The sequence below is a fragment of the Cryptomeria japonica genome, chromosome 7, assembly GCF_030272615.1.
Source record: "Cryptomeria japonica chromosome 7, Sugi_1.0, whole genome shotgun sequence".
NCBI classification, from domain to species: Eukaryota; Viridiplantae; Streptophyta; class Pinopsida; order Cupressales; family Cupressaceae; genus Cryptomeria; species Cryptomeria japonica.
Window position 1 is genome coordinate 669,008,998 of NC_081411.1, and position 26,758 is coordinate 669,035,755.

The window sequence follows — 26,758 nt, forward strand, 5'->3', positions numbered from 1 at the left end:
GAATTTAATGCTGAAGGGAAGGTCTACACGCCACCTCTTTGGGTCGTTAAGAGATAAAAACGCTTATTAATTGTTTTGCTATTCCGCCGTAGTCAATAAATTTACCATTTTCCTTCCGAGTGCAGGAAGAAATCATTATCAGTGTAGACTTTGTTATTCAAGTGGCCGGCTTAAAAAGACTTTTGACCCATCACACATGACTTCGCAAGGAAGATTGGAAAGACCAAACAGAAACTAAGCAGTAATTTACGGACCATCAAATAAATGACAATCTATGACTTAAATTTCTGAAATTCTAGTGCCGTGTCATATACAATCTATGGTTTCCTTTCTAGAATATCAAGAAAACTATTATTTTCAGATTTATTGCGGTGTCCTTTTATTGCTGCATCTATCAATTTGTAAGCTCTGTCCTAATAAATCAAATAAAATTTACCATCAATTTGTAAATTCTACCCTAATATAACATTTGACAAATAGGCAACAGACCGATGGATATTCATAGCATTTGACTAGTAGGCAAAAAGCCAAAGCCAATGGATATTTTGAAGAGATTTGTTTGTGTTTTTAATTGAGTATGGAGTCTTAGGTTGAAATTTTATTGGGTTAAATATTAAGTTAAATTAGTTAGGGTATTATTCTATCAAAATCATGGATTTAATATAGAACTTAACTGACAGACATTAAGAATCATTAAACTTCACTAATAGACCAAAGATCCATTAAATTCAAAATATTTGTTAATCTTACCGATCTATCTATATAACACAACAACAAACCTATGGGTAATTGTAGGGTTTTAATTCAAGGGAGTTTGAAGTTTTTTCGAAATGGCCACAAATAGTCTGTCTGCATGGTATTTCTTCCTCTCAGTTCTGTATATGCTTAGTCTACCTTACAATTGTGATCCCCTTACAGTTGGTGGAGACAACATCGCTTTGGGATCTTCTCTCACTGGAAATCAGAGCATACTTTCAAAGAATGACACCTTCGAATTGGGATTCTTTTTTCCAAACGAAACAAAAAACTAGTACATCGGCATTTGGTATGCCCAAATGTCTGACAAGACTATTGTTTGGGTGGCTAATAGGGAGACTCCCATCAGAAACAAGCCAGGTGTTTTGAATCTAACAACTGACGGCTATCTCAAACTGTATGATTCAGATGGGCGATCAATATGGTCAACAAGAAAGAACCAGAAAGCTATAGCCTCTAGAGATATGATGTTGGATTATGGTAGTTTTGTTATGTTGGGCATCCGCAACATTTCTGAAATTGTGTGGGAGAGTTTCTTGTATCCAACAGACACATGGTTGTCGGGAATGAAGATGTGGAAAGGCATTGAAAGATTATTCAATTTAACAAACAAAAAAAAACTAAACTGAAAAGAAGAAGACTGCTATGAATTTCTTAGAACTGAGAAATATATTGTATGCATTAGCTTGAATAATAAAAACTATTACATAGTCTCTAATATAAATAGAGAGCTGATCAAAGATTAAAGAAAGCAAAAAAACTTAAAAAACTGATCGACTGCCTTACTACCTGCACAACAGTGAAAACAAAGTGTTGGTGTAAATAATTATTCATCTTGGATATTATTACACTTTACTTAAGTATACTTCGAAAATGCATTTCATAGTAGTTTGGGTATGAGACACTTGGGTGTTTGTACCACATTGGGATAGTGTGTGTAGGAGAATTTCCACCTTTTATGGTGTGATCTTGTTGTTACACTCCACATTCAGTGGGTGATCCACCTCATGTGGAATATTATATTATTTCTCCTACCTACCCACACCTATTTCTTACCTACCCTTGTTTCTTATTGAGCCACATGTCATGTTTGTGTGTTCACATATCCATATAGCCTTGCCTATATAATCAGGCTCATATTCATTGTATGTAATGCTTAATGATCCAGTTGATCATATTTTTCATCTTGATAGAATACAGTTTATTTCTATCATCTATTTTGTTCTCTCTTATTTGTGCTTTCCATTGCCTCTTGATCTTGGCAAAATCTCACATGGTATCAGAGCCATTAGAGTGTCATTGGTTTGCTAATTGAGAGAAATTTGATGCTATTTGGGGTTTGCATTTTGGATCTTTCTATTGCAAGTTATTATTGAAGCTTGATGGATCAAATCTGAGGTTACCATTGGATTGAGGAGGTCCAAGAAAGTCGATTTTGCCTTTTGTTTCATCCAAATCAGACTTCGGAGGCCAAATCTAGAGGCATTTAAAGTTTGAAGCTGGGATGGAAATTTTCCAGAAATTATAATTTTGCAGGTGATTTTCAAATAGCGATATCTCACTCATCCGAACTCCTTTTTTCGAGCAATTTTTTTTATTTGGGGGTAGAATTTCATGGTTTGTACAATGGTGTAGGATGTTTCTATTTCTCGGATACAGGTTTTTCAGAAATCGTGAAATCCCGATTATTACAACTTTGGAGGCTTCATTTGGGCTCATATGGACTCCTTTTCAAGTGCCATTTTTTGTGAAAGTGCATATTTTTTCATCTACTTTCATAAGCTGCCATTTGTTTGTAGTAATTTTAAGTAGAAATTGTACTTTCATTATTTGGCCATTTTTGGCATATTTGGTACTTGCATTTTGCTTGGATCTCAGTTTAGATCACTAGCAGTATTTATTGAAGTCTCTTAGATCTCATTTTGAGAAGTTGTAAATTGAAATCAGAAGTCCACTTTTCCTTGTTTTGCAAGTGGCCTATTGTACACGCACTACATATAAAGTGCCAAAATCATCATTTTTGGGGTGGTACTTTGATTGATTTAATTTGGGGGGGTGTCTCTTGTGCTTTTGTGCTCCTGTGTTCCTTCCTTTTTGCTGCTATGGGTTCTTATAAGTTTCCTCTCTTAACTCCTCATAATTATGCTACTTGGAAAATTGATGCATGGAGTAAACCTATGGAAAAAGGATTAACTCATTACATTGATGGAACTATTGTTGCTCTCGTTGATCCTAAGCTTGATCCAGTTGGTCACTTGGATTGGCTCACTAAAAATATCATGGCAATTGGTACCTTAAGAAAGTATGTATCAAAGGATCTCATTTTTCATATTGAGAAGTGTACTCTAATCATGGATGCTTGGCAAAAGTTTCAAGACTTGTATGGTCAATTTGATGAGATTAGGGGATATCAAATTGATAGTGATCTCACTATGTTGGATCCCAAGAACTTTGATATATACAAGATTATGTCACCAAGGCAAATGAGTTGAGGGCACAACTCAAAGATTGTGGCATTGATAAGAAGGATACTCAATTGATCTTCAACTTGATGGGCAAGCTTCTACAAGAATATGCAACATTTTTTTCTAGTTTCCAAACCCATAGGATGACAATGGTTTCAAGCTACACAATGCCTACATTTGAAGCTTTCAATGAAATGTTGATGATGGAACAAACTAAGTTGATAAGCATGGGCATTCTTAAGGCTTCTAAGTCTCAAGCATTAGTGGCAAATCAAGGGAACAAAGGAAAGGACAACTCAAACAAGAAGAAATGGAAATCAAAGCCCAAGGATAAAGCATCATCCTATCCACAACAAGGAGATATATCCTCTGCCAAGAGGGATAATTCACCAAAGAGGGAGAAACCTACTTGTGCCTATTGTAAAAAGTTTGGTCACGAGGAGCATCATTGCCATTTTAAAAAGATTGATGAGCTCACACATATCATCAAAAAGCATAAGATTGATTTGCCTAAGAATGATTCATCAACTTCCACTTCCTCACATTCAAAAGGAAAAGGGCAAGCATTCATGGCTTCTACAAGTGGGAAGACTCACTCTTTTGGGACAAGAAAAGGAAAAGCTCTTTGTGCTACTACCAGTCATGATTCAGAGAGATGGCTTCTAGATTCAGGGGCTTCTCATCATATGGCATCTTCACAGTTTATGTTCTCTACATTTGAGCCTTGCACCATGCCTCAGATTTTGATGGGCAATCATACATACATTGATGTGATTGGGAAAGGGTTTATTGATAGTGGGAATAACTCCTTCAATGATGTGTTGTGTGTACCCCACTTGACAAACAATCTCCTTTCCATCTATCAAATCACACATGGTGCAACTAAGAGAGTTGTGGAGTTCACACCTGAGTCAGTTTTCATTAGAGATTTGGAGACTAGAGCTATCATTGCAATTGGGGTGGTTGATCATGCGTCTCAGTTATACTCCTTTTCAGATTTTGTTGATGATGATGATTTCACATTTGATGATTCTACACATGTTGATCACACTTCTTGTGATGGTTCAGATTTTGAGGAGAACTTTGGGCACTTGAACATGGGGATTCTCACATGTGACCCCATTCTTGAGCCTTGTAATTCATCTCCTCATATTGATATCACATCACCTATTGCACCTGATGATGCAGATAGTGCGACAGTTTTGCCTTCAAGTGATTCAGTGCAACATGATATTCATTGTCTTCCAGCTTCAGATTCATGGGATGATTACCTGACAGACATTGCAGGTTTGTTTGTGGAATCCTACATTGCAGATTTGGGAGACATCATTGATGACATTCATCTTCTCTTTGATGAAGATGATCCTTCTTCAATTGTTGCGAGGGCACACTCTGACCCTCTTGATCATTCTCTACATGATCATTCTTTTGAGGTTGATATGATTGTGGATACTTATGTACAACAGTTGGAGGAGGTCTCTTTATGTTTTGAGGAGACATGTGAGTCTTTGGGACATGTTCTACATCCATCTCCACTAGATCTTGGAGTGCCTTTTTCCTGCATTCTTTAGACCAAAAGGCATCACATTCCAGCAGTATGTTCCCCATGGACATGTGAAGGTCATCTTATGTTGATCTTCTAGTGCAATCTTTATCTGGTTGTAACCTGAAAAGCCATCCAGGAGTGAAAGCATGGCATGTCCGGCTGTTAGGTCCACTATTATGTCGATGTGTGGTAGGGGGAAGTCATCTTTAGGACATGCCTTGTTCAGATCTCTGAAGTTAGCACAGATACGAATGCCCCCATTTGGTTTGCCGATAGGCACACTATTGGATATCCAATCTGCATAATCAATTGGTCTAATAAAACCAACATCCAAGTGTTTCTTAAGTTCTTCTTTGACTAGTACCACGATTTGAGGATGCATCTTGCGAAGTTTCTACTTGACAGGCTTGGCTCCTTCTGCTACGGTGAGATGATGCATGACTAAATCAGGATCAAGTCCAGGCATATCTGCATATGACCATGCAAAGTTGATCTGACGCTTTTTGAATAATTTGACAAACTTAGGCCGTTCCTCTGGAGTTAAAAGAGATGCCAGATGTATGTGGTGAGGAGTTTCAGGAGTCCCCACGTTGTATTCTTTTGTTTCCTCAATGAGAATTGTTGATCATTCCTATTGTGTACTAGAGGGGAGAATGTCAAACCTTTCATTCTTCGGTGCCTCAAAGAGGTTTTCACCATTGGATACACTCTTTCTCTTTACCTTTTTAGGATCAAACAGTGCCATAGTGTGGTTTTTACTGGAAGATCCATCTTTTATTGTTTTGCAGCTAAAAGGTTTGGCATCTGCCCTAAAGTATGCTGCACTATTAAGTTCAATGGCGAATCCAACTTTGTGATCCCCACATGGTATGTTATCCCGTAGTTCCAAAAAGTCAATGATCGCCTCATCATTTTGGAAGTGGTCAAGGCATGGGGGATTAGGTTGGTTCCATTCGATGAGTTCAGGATGGATAATGGGCATTACCTCATCGATTAGATTAAGTTTATTAGATGTGTCAGTGAGGGTTAAGATGTTGTGATGAAGGTCGTTGATGGTACTCTCCCCATCAGAATCAGGCATAGGATGTGACGTAGGGCATGTGGAAGAAGTTTCCAATTCAGGAATCCAAGAGGTCTTTATCTGTGCTTCTCCGTAAATAGGGATGTCTGTGCGAGGTGGAGGTAGTGATGCATCTTCCTCATCTGAAGTATTAAGCTGGACAGAATAAAATTCCCACTCATGTGAGTCAGTCTCTGAGTCACTTTCCGGGATCCGATTACTATACCATACTGGGATGTCCTTTGAGTTAAACACTGCAGGTGTGCTCGGTTGGTGTACCTTTGTAGATGAAATGATTGGTGCTGCAGGAAGGATTATGGGGATCAATGAATCTGATACGTGAAGTATTGGTAATGTTGAATTTGCTGCTTCTACTGAAATTGCCGGTGTTGTCGATATTGCTATGGGTTATGATATAGATGCTGTTGCTAACGGTGCTATTGATGTTATGGCTGCTGCTGATGGGGTTGCTGGTTTGATTGGTGGGATGACTGGTGTTGTGGTTGGTTTTGCTGGGATTTTTAGCCTCAATGGGGCAGTTGCTATGGTGCGTGGTGCTACTGATATAAACAAAGGTGACTTCTTTGTAGCTGGCTTATATAGAGGTTTGCTAGGTTTTCCTTTGAATCTAAGCTTAGGAAGGATCTCCTTTTGAAAGCCTAGTCCCGTGTTATCTTTGGGCTTTAATTCTGGCTACAACGGTTCATGTCGTCCTTGCTTGCAAGGTCCTAAAGCACTCTGACCATCATAACTCATTTGCTGCATAATTAGAAGGCCTTTTCCATACTGATCTGTGGGAAGCTTAGCTTGTGGAATGTCCATGGTGATGGGATCTTTATAGATCCATTCTGCTAAGTCTTCATCTCTGGTCTCTTCTTCTTGACTCTTTCTAAGGATGAAAGGCGTGAAAGTGCATGCTGGCTTGACCAAGGGCGTTTGAAGTAACCATTGATGTTTACCATGAGTTCTAGGAGAAGTAGGCATTTGTCCAACACAAAAGAGTTGACTCAAATTGTACTCCCCAGGACCTTCCTCTGCTATTTTCATCTTGAGATTCTCTTGCTTGGGTATAGTGGTGTTTGAACTAGAAAGAGAGGCTGGACTTATGTATGATGTGGATGGGATGGCTTCTCTGTTGTTGGGAACGGTAATCTCTGGTTGATGATTGATATTGTGCTAATACACAAAGGGATTTGCATCGCCCAGGATTGTAATTTCTACACCATTATGAGGGAACTTGATACACTAATGGTAGGTGGATGGAACGACTTGCATGGCGTGTATCCAAGGTCTTCCTAACAACAAATTATACAGCAGAGGAAGGTCCAGAATTTGACAGATGATGTGCTTCACCACTGGGCCTACTCGGATTAGTAGCACAATAGCTCCTTTGGATGACCACTCTACATCATCATAAGCTTTGATTGTTATCTTCTTGCGGGGATCCATTGATTCAATTGCATATCCCAATGCTGTGACCAATTGTAGTGTATAGATATTCAAGCCGGCTCCATTGTCGATCAAGACTCGCTTGATCCTATGTTGGTTGATAAATCCTTCAATGTGGAGTGAGGCATTATGAGGTTGTTGGAAGGATGCATTGTCACTTTCAGAGAAAGTGAGACAAGGTGATGATCTTAGGTTTCCAACCATAGCTTGGAATTGATCTATTTTTAGGTTTGCAGGGACTAATTCCTCTTGGAGAGCTTGATCCAAGATTGTTTTATGAGATGGGGATAGGTGCAATAGCTCTAAGATAGATATCAGTGCAGACATTTTATCTAATTGTTCCACAAGGTTATATTGCTTTGGGATATATAAGGTGCCTTGTGGAGCTGCTTTTATGGTGAACTTGCCGCGACGTGTAACAACATTGCAAGTGGAGCTGGGATTTTTGATGGTAATAGTTGCAATTTGTTCACTGGCATCATATAGGTGATTAACAATGTAATTATACGCGGCTTGCGTATAATCAGTGGTATCTGTGTTTCTCCCTGAAGTGGAAGGACCCCTTTGATCTTGTGATGGAAGTGGATTTTTGAACATGAGATGATCATTGTTTGTTGTTTTTGGGTCATGTCCTTCGATTTTGATTTCACCTTGGTCAATAAGATCCTGAATAAGATCGTTCAATCTGTGACAATTGCTTGTCTTATGCCCTTTCCCTGATGGAAATCGCAATGTTCAATATCCCTCCACCATGAAGGTTTGACTTGAGGTTCGTAATTTGATGTTTTGGGTAAGGTCACCAGATTTTGAGAAACCAACTGACGTAACACCGTTTCAATAGGTTCCCCTAAGGGAGTGTATGTTCGTTTTGGTTTAAAATTTTGCTGACGCTATCTGGGTTCCTCTTGAGATATATTGCGTCCTTGATTTGGAGGAGCAACTGTGTTATTCTTGGGTGGGGGGTTCTGTCCTACAAATTGGACCACAGGTTGTGCACTTTTGATAGTTCTTGCATCCACAACCCCATCATTGACGACGTTTTTGTTTTTGTTCCAGAAGTTAGGCTTGTCACTATTGAAGCGCGGGCGAGGGCCATCCTTTGGCTCATTGTATATTTTGATAAGCCCTTTTTTGATGAGAGCCCATTCGCATTTTAAACCTTTGGGGGTGAACTCACAATACTGGTTCCCACTTTTTGACCAACTTTGACACTTAGATGAACATTTTGCAAAAAACCTTCACTTTCCGACACCTATAACTTTTAAATCATTAAGAATTTGAAGATGATGTAAACTAGTGATTTGTAACATCCTTTTTGTAGATTCTAAATATATTTTTTTCAATTTTTTTTGAGTAAAATTTAATTGATTTTTCCATCTCCCTCAAAAGTAGTTTTTTACAGGAAACAATATTTTTTAAGAGTGATGTGCATCCCGAAACGTATAAATTTTTTTATATAAATGATAAAAACATATCTCTTTTAAATTTGGGTTTGTAACATCAATACCCAGGGCAGGCAGTTGGTTTGATAGTGATATGTTGAATATTTTTTATTTTATTAAGTTTTGAAGTCTGACTAATTATAATTTAGATATAAGTGTACGTTTGAACACATAACTTGCTCTATATATATCAAAATTAAGTTTTATTTTTTTTGTTAGAAAGAAGACATCAATACCTAGGGCATAGATATTTTTCAGAATTTTTTTGAATTAGTTTGCTATTTTTTCCAATGCATTGAACAAAGAAGTTCATGTTCGGTGAAAAACCTACATTCATAAAAAATAAAATAAAAATATATTAATAAACTTAAATATATTAAAAATTATACTATTTGGAAAGCTTATAATAAGGACTAAATCCTCAAGAAAATGAAACTTCTAAATGAATTCGTTTGACCCCTCAAATGCTAATGTAAAATTGGTTTTTTATCAGCATTTGATAGATGCAAAGGAGACTCCATTGCAAGTATGATTTAGAAGTAGAGAGGTTCTATCCAATAAATTTTGATCTAAGAGCCTTTGATCTAACTCTCTTCAATTAATTACTTCAAATGGGACCTCTTAAAGCTTAAATAATTATATTTTCCAAAAAATGTATGATTTCAGCAAAAATCAGGATGTACCAAAAAGTGGGAACCAGCTTTGTGAGTTCACCCTTGGTGATCATGTCATTGAAAGAGTCTGTGTCTTTTATGTCTAGGTGAAATTTCACTTCGTCGTTTAAGTTGGAAATAAATATTTCCACTAGTTCTTGTTCAGGTTTCTGAAGAGAACGTCTGCTAGACATTTGACACCATCGTTGCAGAAAGACTGAAAATAGTTCGTCTGGTTTTTGCTTGGTTTTACATATATCAGCCATGGTGATATCACATTCAATGTTGTGTGAGTAATGTGGTAGGAACTTCTGGACTAGTTCTTCGAAGGTCCTAATGCCACTTGGTAGTCGGGAAAACCATGGTGTGGTTGTTCCTCCCAAACTTTGGGGAAAGAGTCGCATTAGGTATGTGTCCTCGTATGCCACTTCGAGGCAAGCTGAATGGAATTCTCTAACATGATCACAAGGGTCTCCTTTTCCTTGGTACTTTTCAAACTTGGGTGTTTGAAACCCTCATGGAAAAGGTGGCATATGAAGATTCCTATCAAAGGGTAGGGACAAATGTCATTGAGTGAAAATTGATTAGTTTTTACACCACTATGAAGTTGTTGGGCGAGATTTTTGACTTGTTGCCGCAACATGTCTATTTCATTTGGAAGAGGAGGAGGTGGGGGATTACCTTGATGAAGGTTATATCTGATGTGATCTCGACCTCTTTCATCCTCATTACGACTTTGGCATTTTGATGCTTGTCTTAGTTGTGCAACATCAAAGTCAGAGGGTAGTTTAGCCCCCTCTTGAGCAAGTCTTAAAAAGTGAGCATCAACATTGCTCCTTAGTATTTCATCAACAAGTCTATTAAAGAGAGGGTCGTGTTGTTCCCTTTCTATTTCCGCAGGAGTAGGAGTACTTAGATTTTCATCATTTGCGTTTCCTCCAAGGGGTTCTTGGAATTCATTGATATTTTCCTCCTCTTCCTCTTCAATTTCTTGTCTAGACCTTGATCTGGTTTGAGCCATTTTGTTTATAAGTTTTTGTTGAAGTTTGATGAAAATGATGATGAGTTGGTGATGGAATGAAAGATTGATGATTGGTGGGGTGTTTGCATATGGATCTCTAGCACTAAAGGTAGATGTTACCAAAGTTCGTTCTTGAATTGCTTGTTGTGTTTGATTGACAATGTTTGATGTGATAAGGTTTAGAGAGATCTGAGATGTGTTACAGACCCAACTACCTAGTAATGAGAGGATTCACTCATAGACCAGTTTTAACCTGTGTAGAAATGCCTCTTAGGATGAGTTTATCCTAGATGTAGAGACACTATAAAAAGTGATATGTTGTGTTTGATTCAAACAATATTGAAATAGAACTTAGGACAAAAACCTCTTGATGTTTTGAGAGTTGAAATGGATTGGTTGAGATGTGTGAATGTGGGAAATGGATGAAATGTACTTCAATAAAAACTTTGTGTTACAAAAGGAACAAACTCTTTCTCTTCTTGTTCAAGGGTTGGTGGTTCTACCGTAACTGAGTTATATGTGATACAAATGTCTGGAAAGAAGGCAGGATTGATCTTGCCTCCCTTATTTTGATGATAAGTCAAAGCTCTATATTGATTAAAAGCTCTGTGGTATAATGACGCTTGATCAAACTCATTTGATTTCCCTTGAAGATATAGACACATGTGACGTAAGAAGGTTCTATGAGAGACAAAAATTTGCCTATTAAGATAGAAGAATTTCCTCCTTTTGATAAAAGCCTTTGAGCTCAATGGTCTTTTCTTCAAGTTGATAAGTTGATGAAGATTCTTGTTTCTTAAGATGTGAAGAATGGTCGTATAGTGTGATGCTTTTGTTGTTGCTCTTTGTTTTGATTTTTTTGTTGGTATTTTGAAAGTGTTTATGTTGGATGAGTACTTGTTTTTGGAACTGAGTTTTGATTTTTTTTGACAAGAAAACAAAGCAAGCACACAAACACAAGAATGTTGCCTCAAATGGTACAAATAGGTGTGGGTCTAGATCAACCCAATCCTTTGAAATTTTGATGACCCTTTCCTTCAAATGTATTTTAGGTGTTTCCAAAGCCTGAAGTCGGCTCAATTTGCACTGGTCTTGACTCAAAACAAAAAACACTTCAAACACTCTTTATCCTTAATGTCAAATGGCTAGTTGTGATAATTTCAGCCCACATCTTGATATTTCTTCAACTTTGGTACTACATACCTTATGAATCCCGTCATGGCAAGTAAGGATGTGATATACTAAGTCTTGCATGAGCATAACAAATAGATGATCCCTATGATGAGGGAGTCACCACTTTTATCGAGCTATAAGTAACCTTTCAAAAAGCTATGTTTCTACTCAAGGAAATATGTATGGTGAGTACCTTGGGAGCAAAACCTTCTATGCTCTTGCACTAAATTTATCACAAATATCCTCAATCAATAGAATGGGTGGGCTACTACTTCAAGGTGTTTAGTAATTTTTGATGTTTTTGGACATAAGTTCATTCTGCAGTGACTCACTTAAGAACCTTGTAACTTGTGGTGGGGCCCATTTGTCCTTTCGGCAAGTTACACTGTAGGAACAACTATACCCAAGGCTATAACTTTCGCTCTCACTTGATTTTTATAGGGGCTCAAAGGATTTACCATGTGAGGTCGTTCCCAAGAGTGATGTGTCTCTTGGCAGGCCTCTCTTAAAAAGATAAAATTTGAGTGTTACTAACACTTTTCTCTTGCACCTAGGACCATGAAAGCCAAGGGAGAGGATAGTGTGTGTTAGAAGTAGGACCACTCGACAAACTCTTTTGCACAAGTGTGCCAAACACAAAATACATTTGTTCTTTTTACCTTGTCATTGCAATGGTGATCTAACTATTTGGAGATGTTGCTCCAACAACCATGGTGTTATTTTTAACTTCAAAGGCAATATGTTGAGTAAACTAGGAAATTGAAATCTTGGTCAACTAAATTTGAAATACGTATGCATGAAGTAAATTGCTTTGAAACTTGAAAATGTTGACAAGTTGATTGTTCTTTTTTTACTTGCACAAAAATTGACATGTTGATTGTGAGTTTCCTTAAGTTTGATGTAAGAAATGAGATTTGTTTTGTTTTAAGCACCAAAATAAAGTGTTTCCTAACTTGCAATGAAAGTAAATTTGTGGGATTTTGAGTTTGTTGTTCTTTTTAACTTTGACAAATAAAGTTTGTTTTAAACCCAAATAAAAGGTGTGCTTCTTTTTAATAACCCAAAAATGAAGTGCAAGTTTAATATTTAAGCCAAAAAAGAAGATGAATTCATTTTATCCAACTTTGAAAAGAAAATTTAACGAAATAAATGCAATTACTTTCTACTCTAACGTCCTCCACCCTGCACAAATAATTAAACCAGTTAAAAAAATAAAATGCAGTCTAAGTGGGTTTCCACAAGCCTAAATTGTGATTTTCAGTTACAAGGTATGCTTTTACAATGCTCTATTACAATAGCGCTACTCTATGTGAGAACAAAAGTGCTACTTAACACAAAAGCGCGAAACTAAGTACAAAAGCGCCAAAAGAAAATATGTAGACCGAAAGACAAACGCGCTAATACAGGAACAAAAACGCTAATTAAGGGACAACAACGCTAGACTATAGACAACAACACTAATTTTTGGACAATAGCGCTATTGTAGAAACAAAAGCACTAGAAGATCAAATAACGATAGTGCTAAAGTGCGAACAAAAGTGCCGAAGCATGACTTGTGTGTCAAGCAAAATAGTCAAACAAGTTAGTTTTTTTCAAAAAACGTTGCTCTTTGATTCACGTCGGGTTCACCAAATGATGCTCTGCAAAAGGGAAGGATATTATACTAAAACTTGTGGTCGTATAACACATAAGATCACAAGAAACAAAGATAAATGTTAGTGTTAATCAACCAAAAACTAGTCTAAGCAGGCATATCAAGAGAGACACTAAAAACATGATGAAGTTTTTAACTATGAAAGCAAACACAACAAGCTCCAAATGCCTTCTACCATGCTCGTAACTCCTTCTCCCTTGTTCCTCTCCTCTCTAAGTTCCAAATTAGTGTAGCTCTCAACAGTTTTTTACACTATTGATGCCTTATGGAGGTTCAAGATTGACAAATGATTGTTCTCAAAATGATATGCAAATGTGAACAAAACTAATTAGATATGCTATGAAATGAACTAAGATTTATTTTAGTCCAAAATGACAATATACGTTATTTATGCTAAATGCTCTTTCTCTAAAATTTACTATAATGTAAATGCATACAAGTTTTCAAGATTATGACTATGAATGCTAAATGCTAGAGGATTTGAAAATGAGGAATGTGAGCTCTATTTATAGGTAAAATGGAGCAATGGATGGTTGAGATCGAGTAATCTCAACAAGGGTCAGAATTGAATAGTATTCAATCCATGTGAGGACTTTCAACCCAATCCTATGTTGACAAGTGTCAACATGAGATGGGTTGAGAGGAGAGGGAATACACATTAAATGCTTGACATGACCTGAGGGTTAACTTGGGAGTTAAGGTTAAGGTTGGGTTGAGTGAATAAATTCATTATCCAAAGAATAATGCTTTTATCCAATGGATAAACTCTTGTGCAAAGGTTAAAGGGATAACCATGGTCAAAGCAATAAATGCTTGAAGAGACACCGGGTTACATGAGGGTTGAGTTTAGGGGTCAAAGTCCCTAACCATGGGTGCAAGTGGATTTAACCATAAATGGTTATGTAAGAGCCATTAATGGTCATGTAAGAGCCATTAGTGGTTTGGAAGACTTTAGAGGTTAAAATGTTGAACACACAAAGCATTTAATACTTTTCAAAGACTTTGAAGTCTTTAAGAAGTGACTCCAAGTTGCTTAGGAATATGACAATATTTAGGGGATGGATTAGGCTAATTAGGAAGGGGTTAGAAGAATCCAGAAGGGGATTAGGATTGCAAGTGGGTTTGGTGGATGAGGGAGAATAGGATTTTTATTTAAACTAAAATTCATTTATTTCAACAAATAAGTGCAAGTTGCATTTTTAGGAAAATGCAAGTGGGGGGAGGGGGGTGGATTTAATGATTTAAATAAATGTTTTATTTAATTTATTTAAAAGAGGAAAGGGGATTAAATGAAATAAATAGAATTTATTCATTTAATTGATTGTGATTTTAGTTTAACTAAAATGAATTAATTAAAATAAATTGAATAATTTATTTAATTAATAGGAGAATTTTTGAAGATGAATTAATTGAATATTAATTTAATTAACTGATGGCTAGTGGGTTTTTAATCAAATAAATAGCAGATCTTCATTTAATTAAAATGGACAGATTTATGTGACTACAATCATAACATAAGATAATATCATGAACTTCATCAAATGAATTACATCTAAGGAACAATAAACACATCTCATCATTATCCATCGAATCAAATTTAATTATAAGAATATGCAATATAAATCATCATCAATGGAGACTAAGCATCACAATATAAACCACTAAATGGTATCATCCTCATAAATCTAACATGTTGAATTGTCATTGTAATATCATCACCATAAATTGAACTTCCAGATCAAATATATTCAATAAATTGTTAAATACTTTTGATATACAATATAGATGGCCACACTAATTTCAAGCATATTTTCAAACTCTGGATAACATAACACATAGGCTACAAAAGAAGAATGATCCACAGTCACGAACCACACTAATCCACTCCCATCTAAAACCAAAACATCACATAATCAAATAATCTCAACGCTGTCCACTCTATGTTCTAAACATATCTCTTGCAACCCAATCCATTTGACAACATTATATCTACGATAGAACTGCAAGCACACCTTAAATTATGGTCACTCTCATAGAACATATTAAAACATGAATGCATAACTAGAACATGGAACTAGGTTATTAGGGTCACAATAGAGAAGGCATCACAATAGAGGGAAAAAACAAACCGACCACCCTATAGCTTAACCATATAGACTAAGTAATCGCTATTTGGAAAATTTAGTTGATCCACATTCAACATTTACGGTACAGTTCTTTATATAAAATTAGCCTGCAGAACTGATCGTTACAAATTTATTGTAAGCTTCTATATTTATAATGAATTTTTCTATGTCATATAACTTACATAATCACCTGGAGAGAAAAGAAGTTTATTCCCTACCCAAATCAAGCATAACCGGAAAGGCACCTAGCCAAGAGGAGCTAAACATTTTAACTGTAATATAGAGCGTAAAACATTAAAAAACAGATTGACAATAGGAACCTAATAGAGGTTAACTAGATACTGCAGAGATCTCATGACTACTTGTGTATCAGCATCCATCTTGCCATGGAGAATCAGTAGAACTTGAGCCATGCTTGGCCTCTCATTCTCATCCTTTGCAATGCATACCAAGCTTGCAAGTGTAGCTCTTCTCACCTCCTCAACATCCGCATGCTCTGCAATTCTTTCGTCCACAATACTCATCATGTCTCCATTTTGAATTTGAGTTGCAACCCACGAAGGAAAGTACTGCTTAGTCTGTTCCTTCACGCTCATGTCCACATTTCTTCGACCCGATATTATCTCCAGCACCATCATGCCGAAGCTATACACGTCTGCCTTGGAAGTAATTGCTAAGCCAGTGAGCCACTCGGGAGCAATGTAACCTCGAGTTCCTCTCATGCTTGTCAAAACCCTGCTGAAATCTCTTCCCACTAACTTTGCCAGGCCAAAATCAGCTATCTTTGCGGTGAAATCGCTATCCAGCAAAATGTTCTCGGGCTTTATATCGGAGTGGATGATTTGATCTCTGCATTCCTCGTGGAGATAAACTAAAGCTCGTGCAGTGCCTAGAGCGATCTCGAATCTTGTCTTCCACTCCAACAACTTTTGTGATCCAGCGAAGAGAAATGAATTGAGAGATCCGTTGGGCATGTACTCGTAAACTAGCAGCCTTTGTGATCCTTCTATGCAAAATCCGCAAAGCTTGACCAAATTGACATGTTGTATGTTTCCAATCATGCTTATTTCTGCACGAAACTGTTTTTCTACCTGTTTAGAGCCCTCTTAATTTTTTAACTGCTACAAGCGTATTGTCTGGGAGAGATCCTTTGAAGACAGAGCCAAATGCTCCTTTCCCTAACTTATCTCTGAAATTGTTGGTTGCAATTCGTAGCTCCTTGTAAGTGAATGTTCTCAGCGAAGCAGACAGCAGCTCATGACCTTCCATATCTCCTCCCTTGCCCAGCATTCCACGCCTCCTCAGAAAAAATATTATAACAAGGAAAGCCAAAACAAGGATGAAAGCAGTGCTGACAGGAAGTGAAATTGAAAGGACACGACCTTGGTTACTTCCTCCATTGGAAATGGATTGTTGCAACTCAGACGCAGCCATGCGAAGGAAGACGGGTTGGCTGTTTGATGCAACGCGAACATTGAACAGATCCCCAAACCACATTCTACAGATGGGAGGAGTAGAGTTAGTGAGATCGAAGGCTTTGCAGGAGCAATTTTCCAGACATGCAGATCTGCATGTTGGTAGAGTTGGGTATTGGGAATATGAAACTGCTTTTTCCTTAGCTAAGGATATGTCGTTCTTTTGCAAGAAACCATCGGTTGTGCCGTTAATGGGAGAGCAGTAGAGAGGGCTACTACGAAGGCATCCGCTTGACCACCAATCTTGTAAAAACCAGGTGCGCTTATCTTTGGGTTTGAAGCCCTCGAGACAGCTGCAAAATTGAAGATTGTTTCTGTTGCATGCTCCATAAGCCCCACATATATCATAAACAAAGCACAGGTCTTTTGGCACAGACCAGATGTTAATCCAACTGCTATTATAACGATAGAAAGATCGTACATCTCCAGTTTTGTACAGGACTAGATGCTGCACAATATCAAATTTTGATATTTGAATATACGTGAAGTACATCTTTGTGGGAGAAATCTTTACAAAGGGTAATCTAAAAGTTTCGGATGCGAAATTATTCAACATATCTGGCATACCGCTGAAATGGTCAACAACCCACTCTCCGGTGCTCCAGTAAGTAATATTGTCCTTATACACCAGCAAAAACTGCGTCTTGCTTGGGGCTGGATCCATTTCTAAAGAGAAGGGCCCAGGTGCTGGATCCAATGAACTCTTCCAAGATGTTAGCTTCATGCCTTTCCACATCTTCATTCCCGACAACCATGTGTCTGCTGGATACAAGAAACTCTCCCACACAATTTCAGAAATGTTGTTTGCGCCCAACATAACAAAACTACCAGAATCCAATATCATAGCTTTGGAGGCTATAGCTTTCTGGTTCTTTCTTGTTGACCATATTGATCGCCCATCTGAATCATACAGTTTGAGATAGCCATCAGTTGTTAGATTCAAAACGCCTAGCTTGTTTCTGATGGGAGTCTCTCTATTAGCCACCCAAACGATAGTCTTGTTAGACATTTGGGCATACCAGATGCCGATGTACCAGTTATTTGTTCCGTTTGGACAAAAGAATCCCAATTCGAAGGTGCCGTTCTTTGAAACTATGCTCTGATTTCCAGTGAGAGAAGCTCCCAAAGCGATGCTGTCTCCACCAACTGTAAGGGGATGACAATTGTAAGGTAGAGTAAGCATATAGAGAACTGAAAGGAAGAAATACCACGCAGACAGACTATTTGTGGCCATTTCGAGAAAACCTCAAACTCGCTTGAAACAAAACCCTATAATTACCCACAGGTTTGTTGTTGCGTTATATAGATAGATCAGGAAAATTAACAAATATTTTGAATTTAATGGATCTTTGGTCTATTGGTGAAATTGAATGGTTCTTAATGTCTGTCAGTAAAGTTCTATTAAATGCATAGTTCTAACATCATAAGAATGATGTCAGAATAATACCCTAACTAATTTAACTTAATATTTAACCTAATAAAATTTCAACCTAAGACTCAATACTGAACTAAAAACACAAACAATCTCTTCGAAATATCCATTGGTTTATTTGGGATTTGTAGTTTCAGAAAAAGGGTTAAAAATGAACCTTGAGAAAGTAAAGGGTATATTGTTGAATGGCCTTCAGCGAGGAGTATGTTTGAAGCCTGTAGTTTTCATGGGTTGGCGAGCTTCTATAGGAAGTTCATAAGAAATTTTAGTGGAATTTGTGCTCCCATAACTGAAACAATGAAGACAGTAAGAAAGGAATTCAAGTGGATAGTTGCAGCCAATGTTGGTGCTACTACACTTTGGAAAAGTTTTCAAGGTTGATTGTGATGCAAGTGGAACAATAATAGGAGGAGTTCTTAGTCAAGAGGGAAGGCCGATAGCATACTTTAGTGAAAAGTTGAATGAAGAAAAGAGGAAATATTCAGTTTATGATTAGGAGTTTTATGCAATTGTGCAAGCACTTAAGAAGTGGAGGCATTATTTGTTGCCAAAGGAATTTGTACTATATATGTAGATCATCAATATTTTTAGTTCATTAATAGCCAAGGTAAGTTGAATCAGAAGCATTTGAAATGGGTTGAATTTTTGGAAAGTTATTCTTTTGTTTTGAAATATAGAAGTGGTAAATCCAATAGAATGACTAATGCACTAAGTAGAAGGAGTTTTCTATTGGATGAGCTAAAGGTGAGTGTTGTTGGATTTGATTCTTTGGGTGAGTTGTATGAACAAGATCTATATTTTAAGGAGGCATGCTTAGCATGCAAGAATCCAATGGGAGTGGACCAAACTCCATGGCTAGAGTACTTTATTCAAGAGAACTTGTTTTTCAAAGGGAAGAGGTTATGTATACCCCAAGGCTCTATGAGGCATAATTTCATAAGAGAAAAACATAGCGGTGGATTGGTTGGACACTTTGGAACTGATAAGATAATAGCTTAGCTAAATGAGAGTTATTATTGGCTAGGAATGATTGTTGAAGTCAGGAAGATGGTACAAGGATATAGAGTATGTCAGCATGCAAAGGGAATGAAGCAAAAAACAGGACTGTATTAGCCATTACCAATTTCGAATAGACCATGGAAACACATTAGCATGGATTTTATTTTGGGGTTGCCTCAAACTCAGTGAGGTAATAATTCATTTTTTTTTTGTTATTGATAGATTTTCCAAAATGGCTCATTTTATTCCGTGTTGGAAGACTAGTGATGCTTCCCATATTGTAATTTTTTTTAAAGAAGTAGTTCAATTACATGGTTTGCCTAAAAGTATTATATTTTACCATGATACAAAGTTTGTTGGCCATTTATGGCATACCTTGTGGAAACGTTTAGACACCTTGTTGGGTTTAAGTTCAATGTACCATTCACAAACTGATGGTAAAACTGAGGTTATCAACAAGAGTTTGGGTAATCTATTGAGATGTTTGACTGGTGATAGACCAAATTACTTGGATTCGACATTGGCACAAGAAGAGTTTTTCTACAACAATTCAATTAATAGGAGTGTAGGGAAGAGTCCATTTAACATTGTGTATGGTTATAGCCCAAGGGGTGTGGATGAACTCAAATATCATGCAAATTTGGCGAGGTCAAATTAGTGGCAAAGGACTTTGTAGAGTATATTAGGGTTTTGAATATGAATGTGAAGGAACAATTGGAAAAGAGTACTGCTAAGTACAATAAATATGCTGACTAGCACATGAGAGAGTAGGAATTTCAGATTGGTGAGTTAGCTTGGGTTCATTTGAGGAAGGAAAGGTTTCTATAGGGGACCAGTAATAAATTGAAATGGATGAAAATTGGTCCTTGCAAGATCTTAAGGAATTTTTCAACCAATGTCTATGAAGTTGACCTTCCAGAGAACATAGATATCTCTCCTATCTTCAATGTTAGTGATCTATACAAACATTATGAGGGAGAGACTAGTGCTCAGACACATTTGCCTATAGATACACCTGATATAGTAGTGTGGGTGGACCAACTACCTGAGAAGCAATCTGAAGAGGTGGATGAAATCATAGATATCGAGGTTACCAATAAGACCTATGGGAAGGAATACCTTGAGTACCTGGTTCAATGGAAAATAAAATTAGTCCTAGAAGCATCCTAGTTGAAGGCAAATGGACTGGCTTACTTTGGAATTTCAATTCCAGATTGGCCTTAACGTTCATGAGTTTCCCTCATGTAACATTTTCCTACCTAGGGTGTCTGATGTAGGGGCATCTCAAGCTCAGAGAAATCTACATCAGTTGGGCATAAGTTTCTCTCATTTACAACATTTTTGTTTTAGTTTGGGTTTGATCTCAATATTACTTGGTTTAGATTTTTGTGTTTTTGGAATTGAGTTGGTTTGATCTAGTTGGATCGAAGAGACTTCAAGAAGTCTCTAATTGATCGAGACTTGTCTTATCAATTCTATCTCACCAAAGTATCGAGGGGACACAAGAACTCTCATACCGACATTGGTAGGTCTCTCTGACAAGCTTTAGATTGTGTTCTATTGGTGTGATTTGTATGGATCGAGGAGACATCTTACATCACTTCATGGCAAAATGTTTTCTCATGAATGAATTCATTGGATCTCTCTTTGTTTGGGAACATTGTTTCATTGAAGAAACTTGGGGAACTTCTTCTTGATAAGTTCATATCTCTTTGATGTGTTCTTGATCGTGTGCAACCCCTTTTTGGTGGGGCCATGTCACTTTGGCATATGCTCTTGTGACATCGAGGAGACTTTAATTTTTTTTCATCAAATCTTTTTTGTCATGTTGATGGACATGTGTGACACTCTTTTCCTCATCCTCATTGAAGATCGAGAAAACTTGAGAAGACTCTCACCAATGGGTTTTTTTTTTTTGTCAGCTCTCTTCATTGTGAGATGAAAGAGACTTGAAAAGTCTCACTCTAACAGAGTCATGTCTCCTCAATGTGCTTTCCTTGGTCCATTAAACTAGGCCTACACCATTGACTATCATGTTGATGAGGCTGAAGATGACTCTCACCAAAATGGACTTTTCTCATCGATAGTGGTTTTGGTGATGTTTCTTGTGGAGTGCGATGGTTGGGGCACCCTATCGACCATTGGGCTTCCACCATGGTATACAAAATGCTAAGATTTTAGTTGAAAGATGATCAAGACATTGTTGTGGGGAATTGAATAGGAAGCATTAGGAGAACAAAGAGTTGTTCTAAGATAGAGAAGAGGATATCAATTGGAAGTGGTTGACATTGGGTGGAAAAGTAAAGTCTTGCCGCTTAGAGTGAAAACCAGAACCAGGAGTTGTAGAACGTTGAAATTAAAAAAAGTAAATAATTGTGAACTACATCATAATTTTATCAATAAAGATGTTTCTTTTCTCGCTATTGTTAATTTGTTTTTTGTTGTGTCCACATAATTTGCATGCTTGAGATTATGGGTAAAAGTACAAAGTTATGTCACGCTTTTATAAAGAAAATGGCCAATGTTGATTCAACTTTTTTTGAATTCAACGTTATATGTGTTTTGAATCAATAGAAAGTGAAATATATGTTTTGAATTTTGAAATGATGTAAACCAATAAAATGTATATTTTTTTGGTGTATTTTATGTTTGTAATTTTAAAAAAAAATGGAAAATTATTTGAACATAGTTTTTCATAAAGTAAACACTATAATTTAGTTGCCGATAAAATGCTGAAATTGAAGTTACACAAGACATCACACTTTATATAGTAAATTTTACCTTTTTTTTTTCATTTTTTTTGGTGTATATTGATAACTTGAAACATAAGTGCACATGGATGTATTTTTTACTATTTTTATAAATATATATTTTTCAATAAATTTGAAAAGTTCCATGTGCTGAAATATAACTCTTTCCATTTGGTGCCAACAAAGTAGCATGATTTGTCTTTGTTCCTCCTGTACTTATGCTTGTTTTGATAATCATGGTTAGGCCTAAAAGATATTCTAGCTCTTTCTTCAAATTTTGAATTCCTTTCAGGACATCTAGATGCAAAATGACCTATCTTATTACATGCAAAATATTTAAAAGGTGATTTTCCTTCATAGTTACTTCCTGTTGGTCATTTAGGTACTCTTCTAGCAAATAAGGCTTCAAGTTTCTCAAAATCTTCATGTTCTTTCTTTATATCCTCTAGTTCCTTCACATATCAAGCTTTCCCATCACTCTTGCCAGTAGACGATGTAGATGCATGAAAAATAGTTTTAGATTTTACAACTCCAAAAGGTCTGAATTCCTCAAGTTGAAAAGCAGATAACTTCCCAACCAAGGTATCCCTATTAACATAGGTGTTTGCCATAGTTATCAACTCATTAATTGTAGTAGCCTTCATCTTATAAGCTAGTGGCAATGCTCTTGGTACTTTAGAAAGTATTTCATCTTCACTCAGAGATCCACCACAACATTGAATTCCCAAAACAATCTCATTAACTCTCTCCATAAAAGCAGTAATCCTTTCATTATTTTCCATCTTCAGGTTCTCATACCTCACTCGGTAACCATCAAGTTTAGTAATTTTAATAGTAGGGTCACCTTCATTCAAAGTCTCCAATTTGTCCCATATAGCCTTTGCAGTTGATTTTTCAGTTAGTCCCATTATTTGCTGATCAAAAAGTGCACACAAAAGGGCTTCTCTAGCTCTACAATCATTCTCAAGCTCCTTATCCAGGCCTGCTAGAGGAGGGTTTCCAAATGCTGGATTAAAAGGGGTAACACCTTTCTCAGTGATCTCCAAAATTTACTTTCCAAGACATCTCAGATGAGTCTCCATCCGAATCTTCCATACCCTATAATTTGTTCCATCAAGCCTAGGAATTTCTCTCCGGAAAATAGCTGTAGATGTATTTGATGAACTTAAACTATTAGACCCCATAGGATCTTCCTCAAGCGGTTAAGCTTATGCACAGAGGACCAAACTATGATACCAATTGTTAGACAACTCAGATAACTAGAGGACAACTGAGAGCGGGGTGGTGAATCAGTTCTCAACATATTTCATAACTTTAAGCATCCAAATCCTTATTACCAGAACACATAAACCCAATACCGGAATGCATAAACCAAATACCGAAAAAGCTGATATAGCAACTAAGCATAAACATAAAGCATAGAATAGTTACCATCCATCCAGAACACATGACACCAAGATTTGTACATGGAAAAACCGGTAAAGGGAAAAACCATGATGGGAAGCCTACCCACAGTTAGATAATACTTTTGCAGTAAGTATGTGATTACAAAATGAGGGGCTTGCACATGTAGGAAGGCCAACAACCTAGAGCATAGTTCTCATCACAAAAGGAGCATCACTGACTACAAAATAAATCCAGACTACAATCTAAAAAGAAGAGTGAACTGCAAAGATAACATCTCCTATGCCTGCGTACAGTTTCGGTTAAGCTCAGTACCAGAGGTCTTAAACTTCTCTTACCGACCCAATTCGATCACCTATGATCGACCAAAACTCCTACATATGATTACAATAGTATTCGCACAAAGGTAACCACATAACCATCCCATAACCATAATCCCATGATTTACAAAGAGATCTTACATCATATATATACCAACCCGGGACCTAAATAATTAGGTCAACCACCTAAAAGATAATACGATAAATTCATAGCATAAACTCGCAATCCAATGATCAACCAAGTCATCCTAAGATCGAAATAACATAATCTAATCAATGAATCCATCCGGTAATGGATCGGGATCACCCATCAACACATTACATAAGCCGGTTCATAACCTAGATAGCGCCGAACCCAAAATAGGTCACCATAAACCAAATCCAACACCACCAATCAACAAGACCATGAATAAGATAACTAATAGCATCCTGAAAGCCATCTAGCAGCTTCACCAACACCACTTATCATGTGCATCAAAAAATCTTCAACAAAGCTCTATCGGTAAAACCCTTACCGATGACCAAAAGGCTTACTAGAACAAATGATAGTATCCGAGTCATCAAATCCTAAACCAACTGATTGTGATACACATCTGAATAGCATGAATGACAGATCCAAATCAATTCCACAAATCAAAGCATACCAGAGCATACACTAGATCAATATCATAAGCCAACGACTCTACTAGAACCAAACAAAAATCGATAAATAACTAAAACAACTGGTGTTAGCATCAATGGAAAAATATCAATGCAACACATAATCAATTCCTCCAAATTTCCAACACATATGATGATTGTTTGGATGAGATAATGCCAAAATATGTTGAAAATGACCTAAAAGGAAGTAGGCTAAAGCAAGGACCTAAAATAGAGTGTGAAATTTTTAGGGGTTACAATTTGTGACACTGCACATATATTCTTTCATATATTCTTTCTTCCACTTTATAATCCAACACGTTTTTTTAGATTGATTAATTAGTCCTCAAATATTACAAGGATGAAGATTCTAACACACTTCTTCTAAAGTCCCAGTTTGAGCAGTTCAGTAAATAGAGAAGGTCGGTGGGCAATAACAAACGAATTTTTTTTTGGAAGGCCCAAAACCTTTTACAATGAATAACACAAAGAAAACCAAAACAAAGAATAACTATAATAAAATTACGAGTTACCCAAGAGGTAACCAAGATTAGGATTGAACAATGTTTGAATCAATCTTGAGAATATTTATGTTTCGTTCCTTTGTATGAATTACTATCCAACTTGAGAAGTCATTAGAATTTGAATATCTAGGAGAATGTTAAGAAGGAACCCTATCGATAACACCAATAGGTGGGGAACTAGCAATGTTTTACTGTAGATCAATAGGTTGAGAAGTAGTGGCATTAGTAGGAGATTTAGAACTAGAAGAACAAGAAGAAACATAGGAAACAATAGAAGGATTCTTAACCATGTTGGCAACTTGATCAGAAGGGGTAGTATTGGGTTTAGAGGAGATCGAAGAAGGAGACGAGGATTCTGAAACCTTTAAACCACTAGTGTCATCTAGAAACATGCTAAGATGTTTGGGTAGAGAATTAGTCCACCAAAAGGAAATGATCTTTCGAGAACTCTAAGAACATCCAAAGGCCAAATGGCCTATAGAAAAGAAACACTTTCATAAAAAATGCTTTTATAATTTATCAACTGAGTCCAAGGATGATCTTTTTTAGTATTTATAGCATTATTTTCTTCTCCATTTCTAGGACCTCCATTATTTAGCCTCACACATGGTATGATAGGATATTTAAGAACTTTTCTTGCATATCCAACTCTTCGTGTAATCTTAAAACCAACATATTTAAAACATCCTTGTTCATTATCATCACAACTATCAAGACTTGTAGATTAAAAAAATATCATTATTTCTAATTGTACATTATGGTGCCCACAACCTTCTATATCCCGCTAACAAGTATTATTTGAATTGATTGAAGAAAATATCAAAGTACCTATCATTTCCACTACAAATGTATCATTTAATAAAAACCATTATACATTAAACATCTAGGGGTAGATTATGAGAGTGTGTTGAACTCAACAAACCAATTCAATAGGTATACAATATGATGTGTGGAACTAGGAGATAGAAATATATATTTTATTGTAGAAATATTTAAATTTATTGCTAGAAGTTCTTTTAGCACTTTTTCTTTTTAAATTTGGTATATGTTTCAACACAAGTTTATAATAAGTATAATATTGATTGCTTTGAGTATATTGTGAATTATTTTAATTTTTTTTTATCTTTATATGGACATGAACTCTTATAAAATAGAAATTATATTCTATCAGTATTCACAATTTTTTTCTCACTTATGACAGTAATGTATGTCATAATTTTTTTCTCAAATAGGATCATGCTCATACATATCCCACAAATTCAAACTTACATATTTCTTTTCCATTTACTTAAATTTTCCTATCATAAGCTATAATTTTCCTTCAACTATCAAATTATGCACATGAATAATTATTATAGTAGCTAGATTGAAATGAAACTAACTAGCACTTATCTAACACTTAAAGCACACACTTACTAATCATAGACAATTAGAGCCATGTTCTAGCTACCTAGGGTTTCTTTTTTTATTTTCACATCTCTCATCTTCACAAATATATTTATCCACAGATATAGTAAGGGCCACATACTAAAATCCTAATTCATACTACTCGATGTTATGTCAACCTAAGGATATTATTGAGTAGAGCCATAAATATTCCATAGCAACTAGTTATCTCTAGTTTAGTCATTTATGGATACAAGAGTAGGAGATAATATTCATAATAGAGATAAAGAGGACCAAGCCAATAGAAGACACTAGCATGTGGAAGCAAACATAGATGCACATATCTCAATCTTTGGCTAAACTCTTCAACAAATCATTAAATTTCTTGTTTTAGTCTAGTAACATGATTTGATTTAATATTGCTCTAAAAAACCACCTAACAATAAAATATAAGGCATTCCTCTTATCCCCTTTCTCGTATTTG

General features: G+C 36.4%; 2 protein-coding genes across 2 annotated transcripts; both read right to left on the reverse strand.

Moving 5' to 3' along the window:
- Positions 1-15,665: 15,665 nt before the first annotated feature.
- On the reverse strand, positions 15,666-16,406 carry LOC131856924 (G-type lectin S-receptor-like serine/threonine-protein kinase At2g19130). The gene has a single exon (XM_059208880.1). It carries the CDS (start codon positions 16,404-16,406, stop codon positions 15,666-15,668), a length of 741 nt encoding a protein of 246 aa, XP_059064863.1.
- Positions 16,407-16,440: 34 nt separating this feature from the next.
- On the reverse strand, positions 16,441-18,054 carry LOC131856925 (G-type lectin S-receptor-like serine/threonine-protein kinase At2g19130). Its single transcript, XM_059208881.1, has one exon. It carries the CDS (start codon positions 18,052-18,054, stop codon positions 16,441-16,443), a length of 1,614 nt encoding a protein of 537 aa, XP_059064864.1.
- Between the last annotated feature and the right edge of the window lie 8,704 nt (positions 18,055-26,758).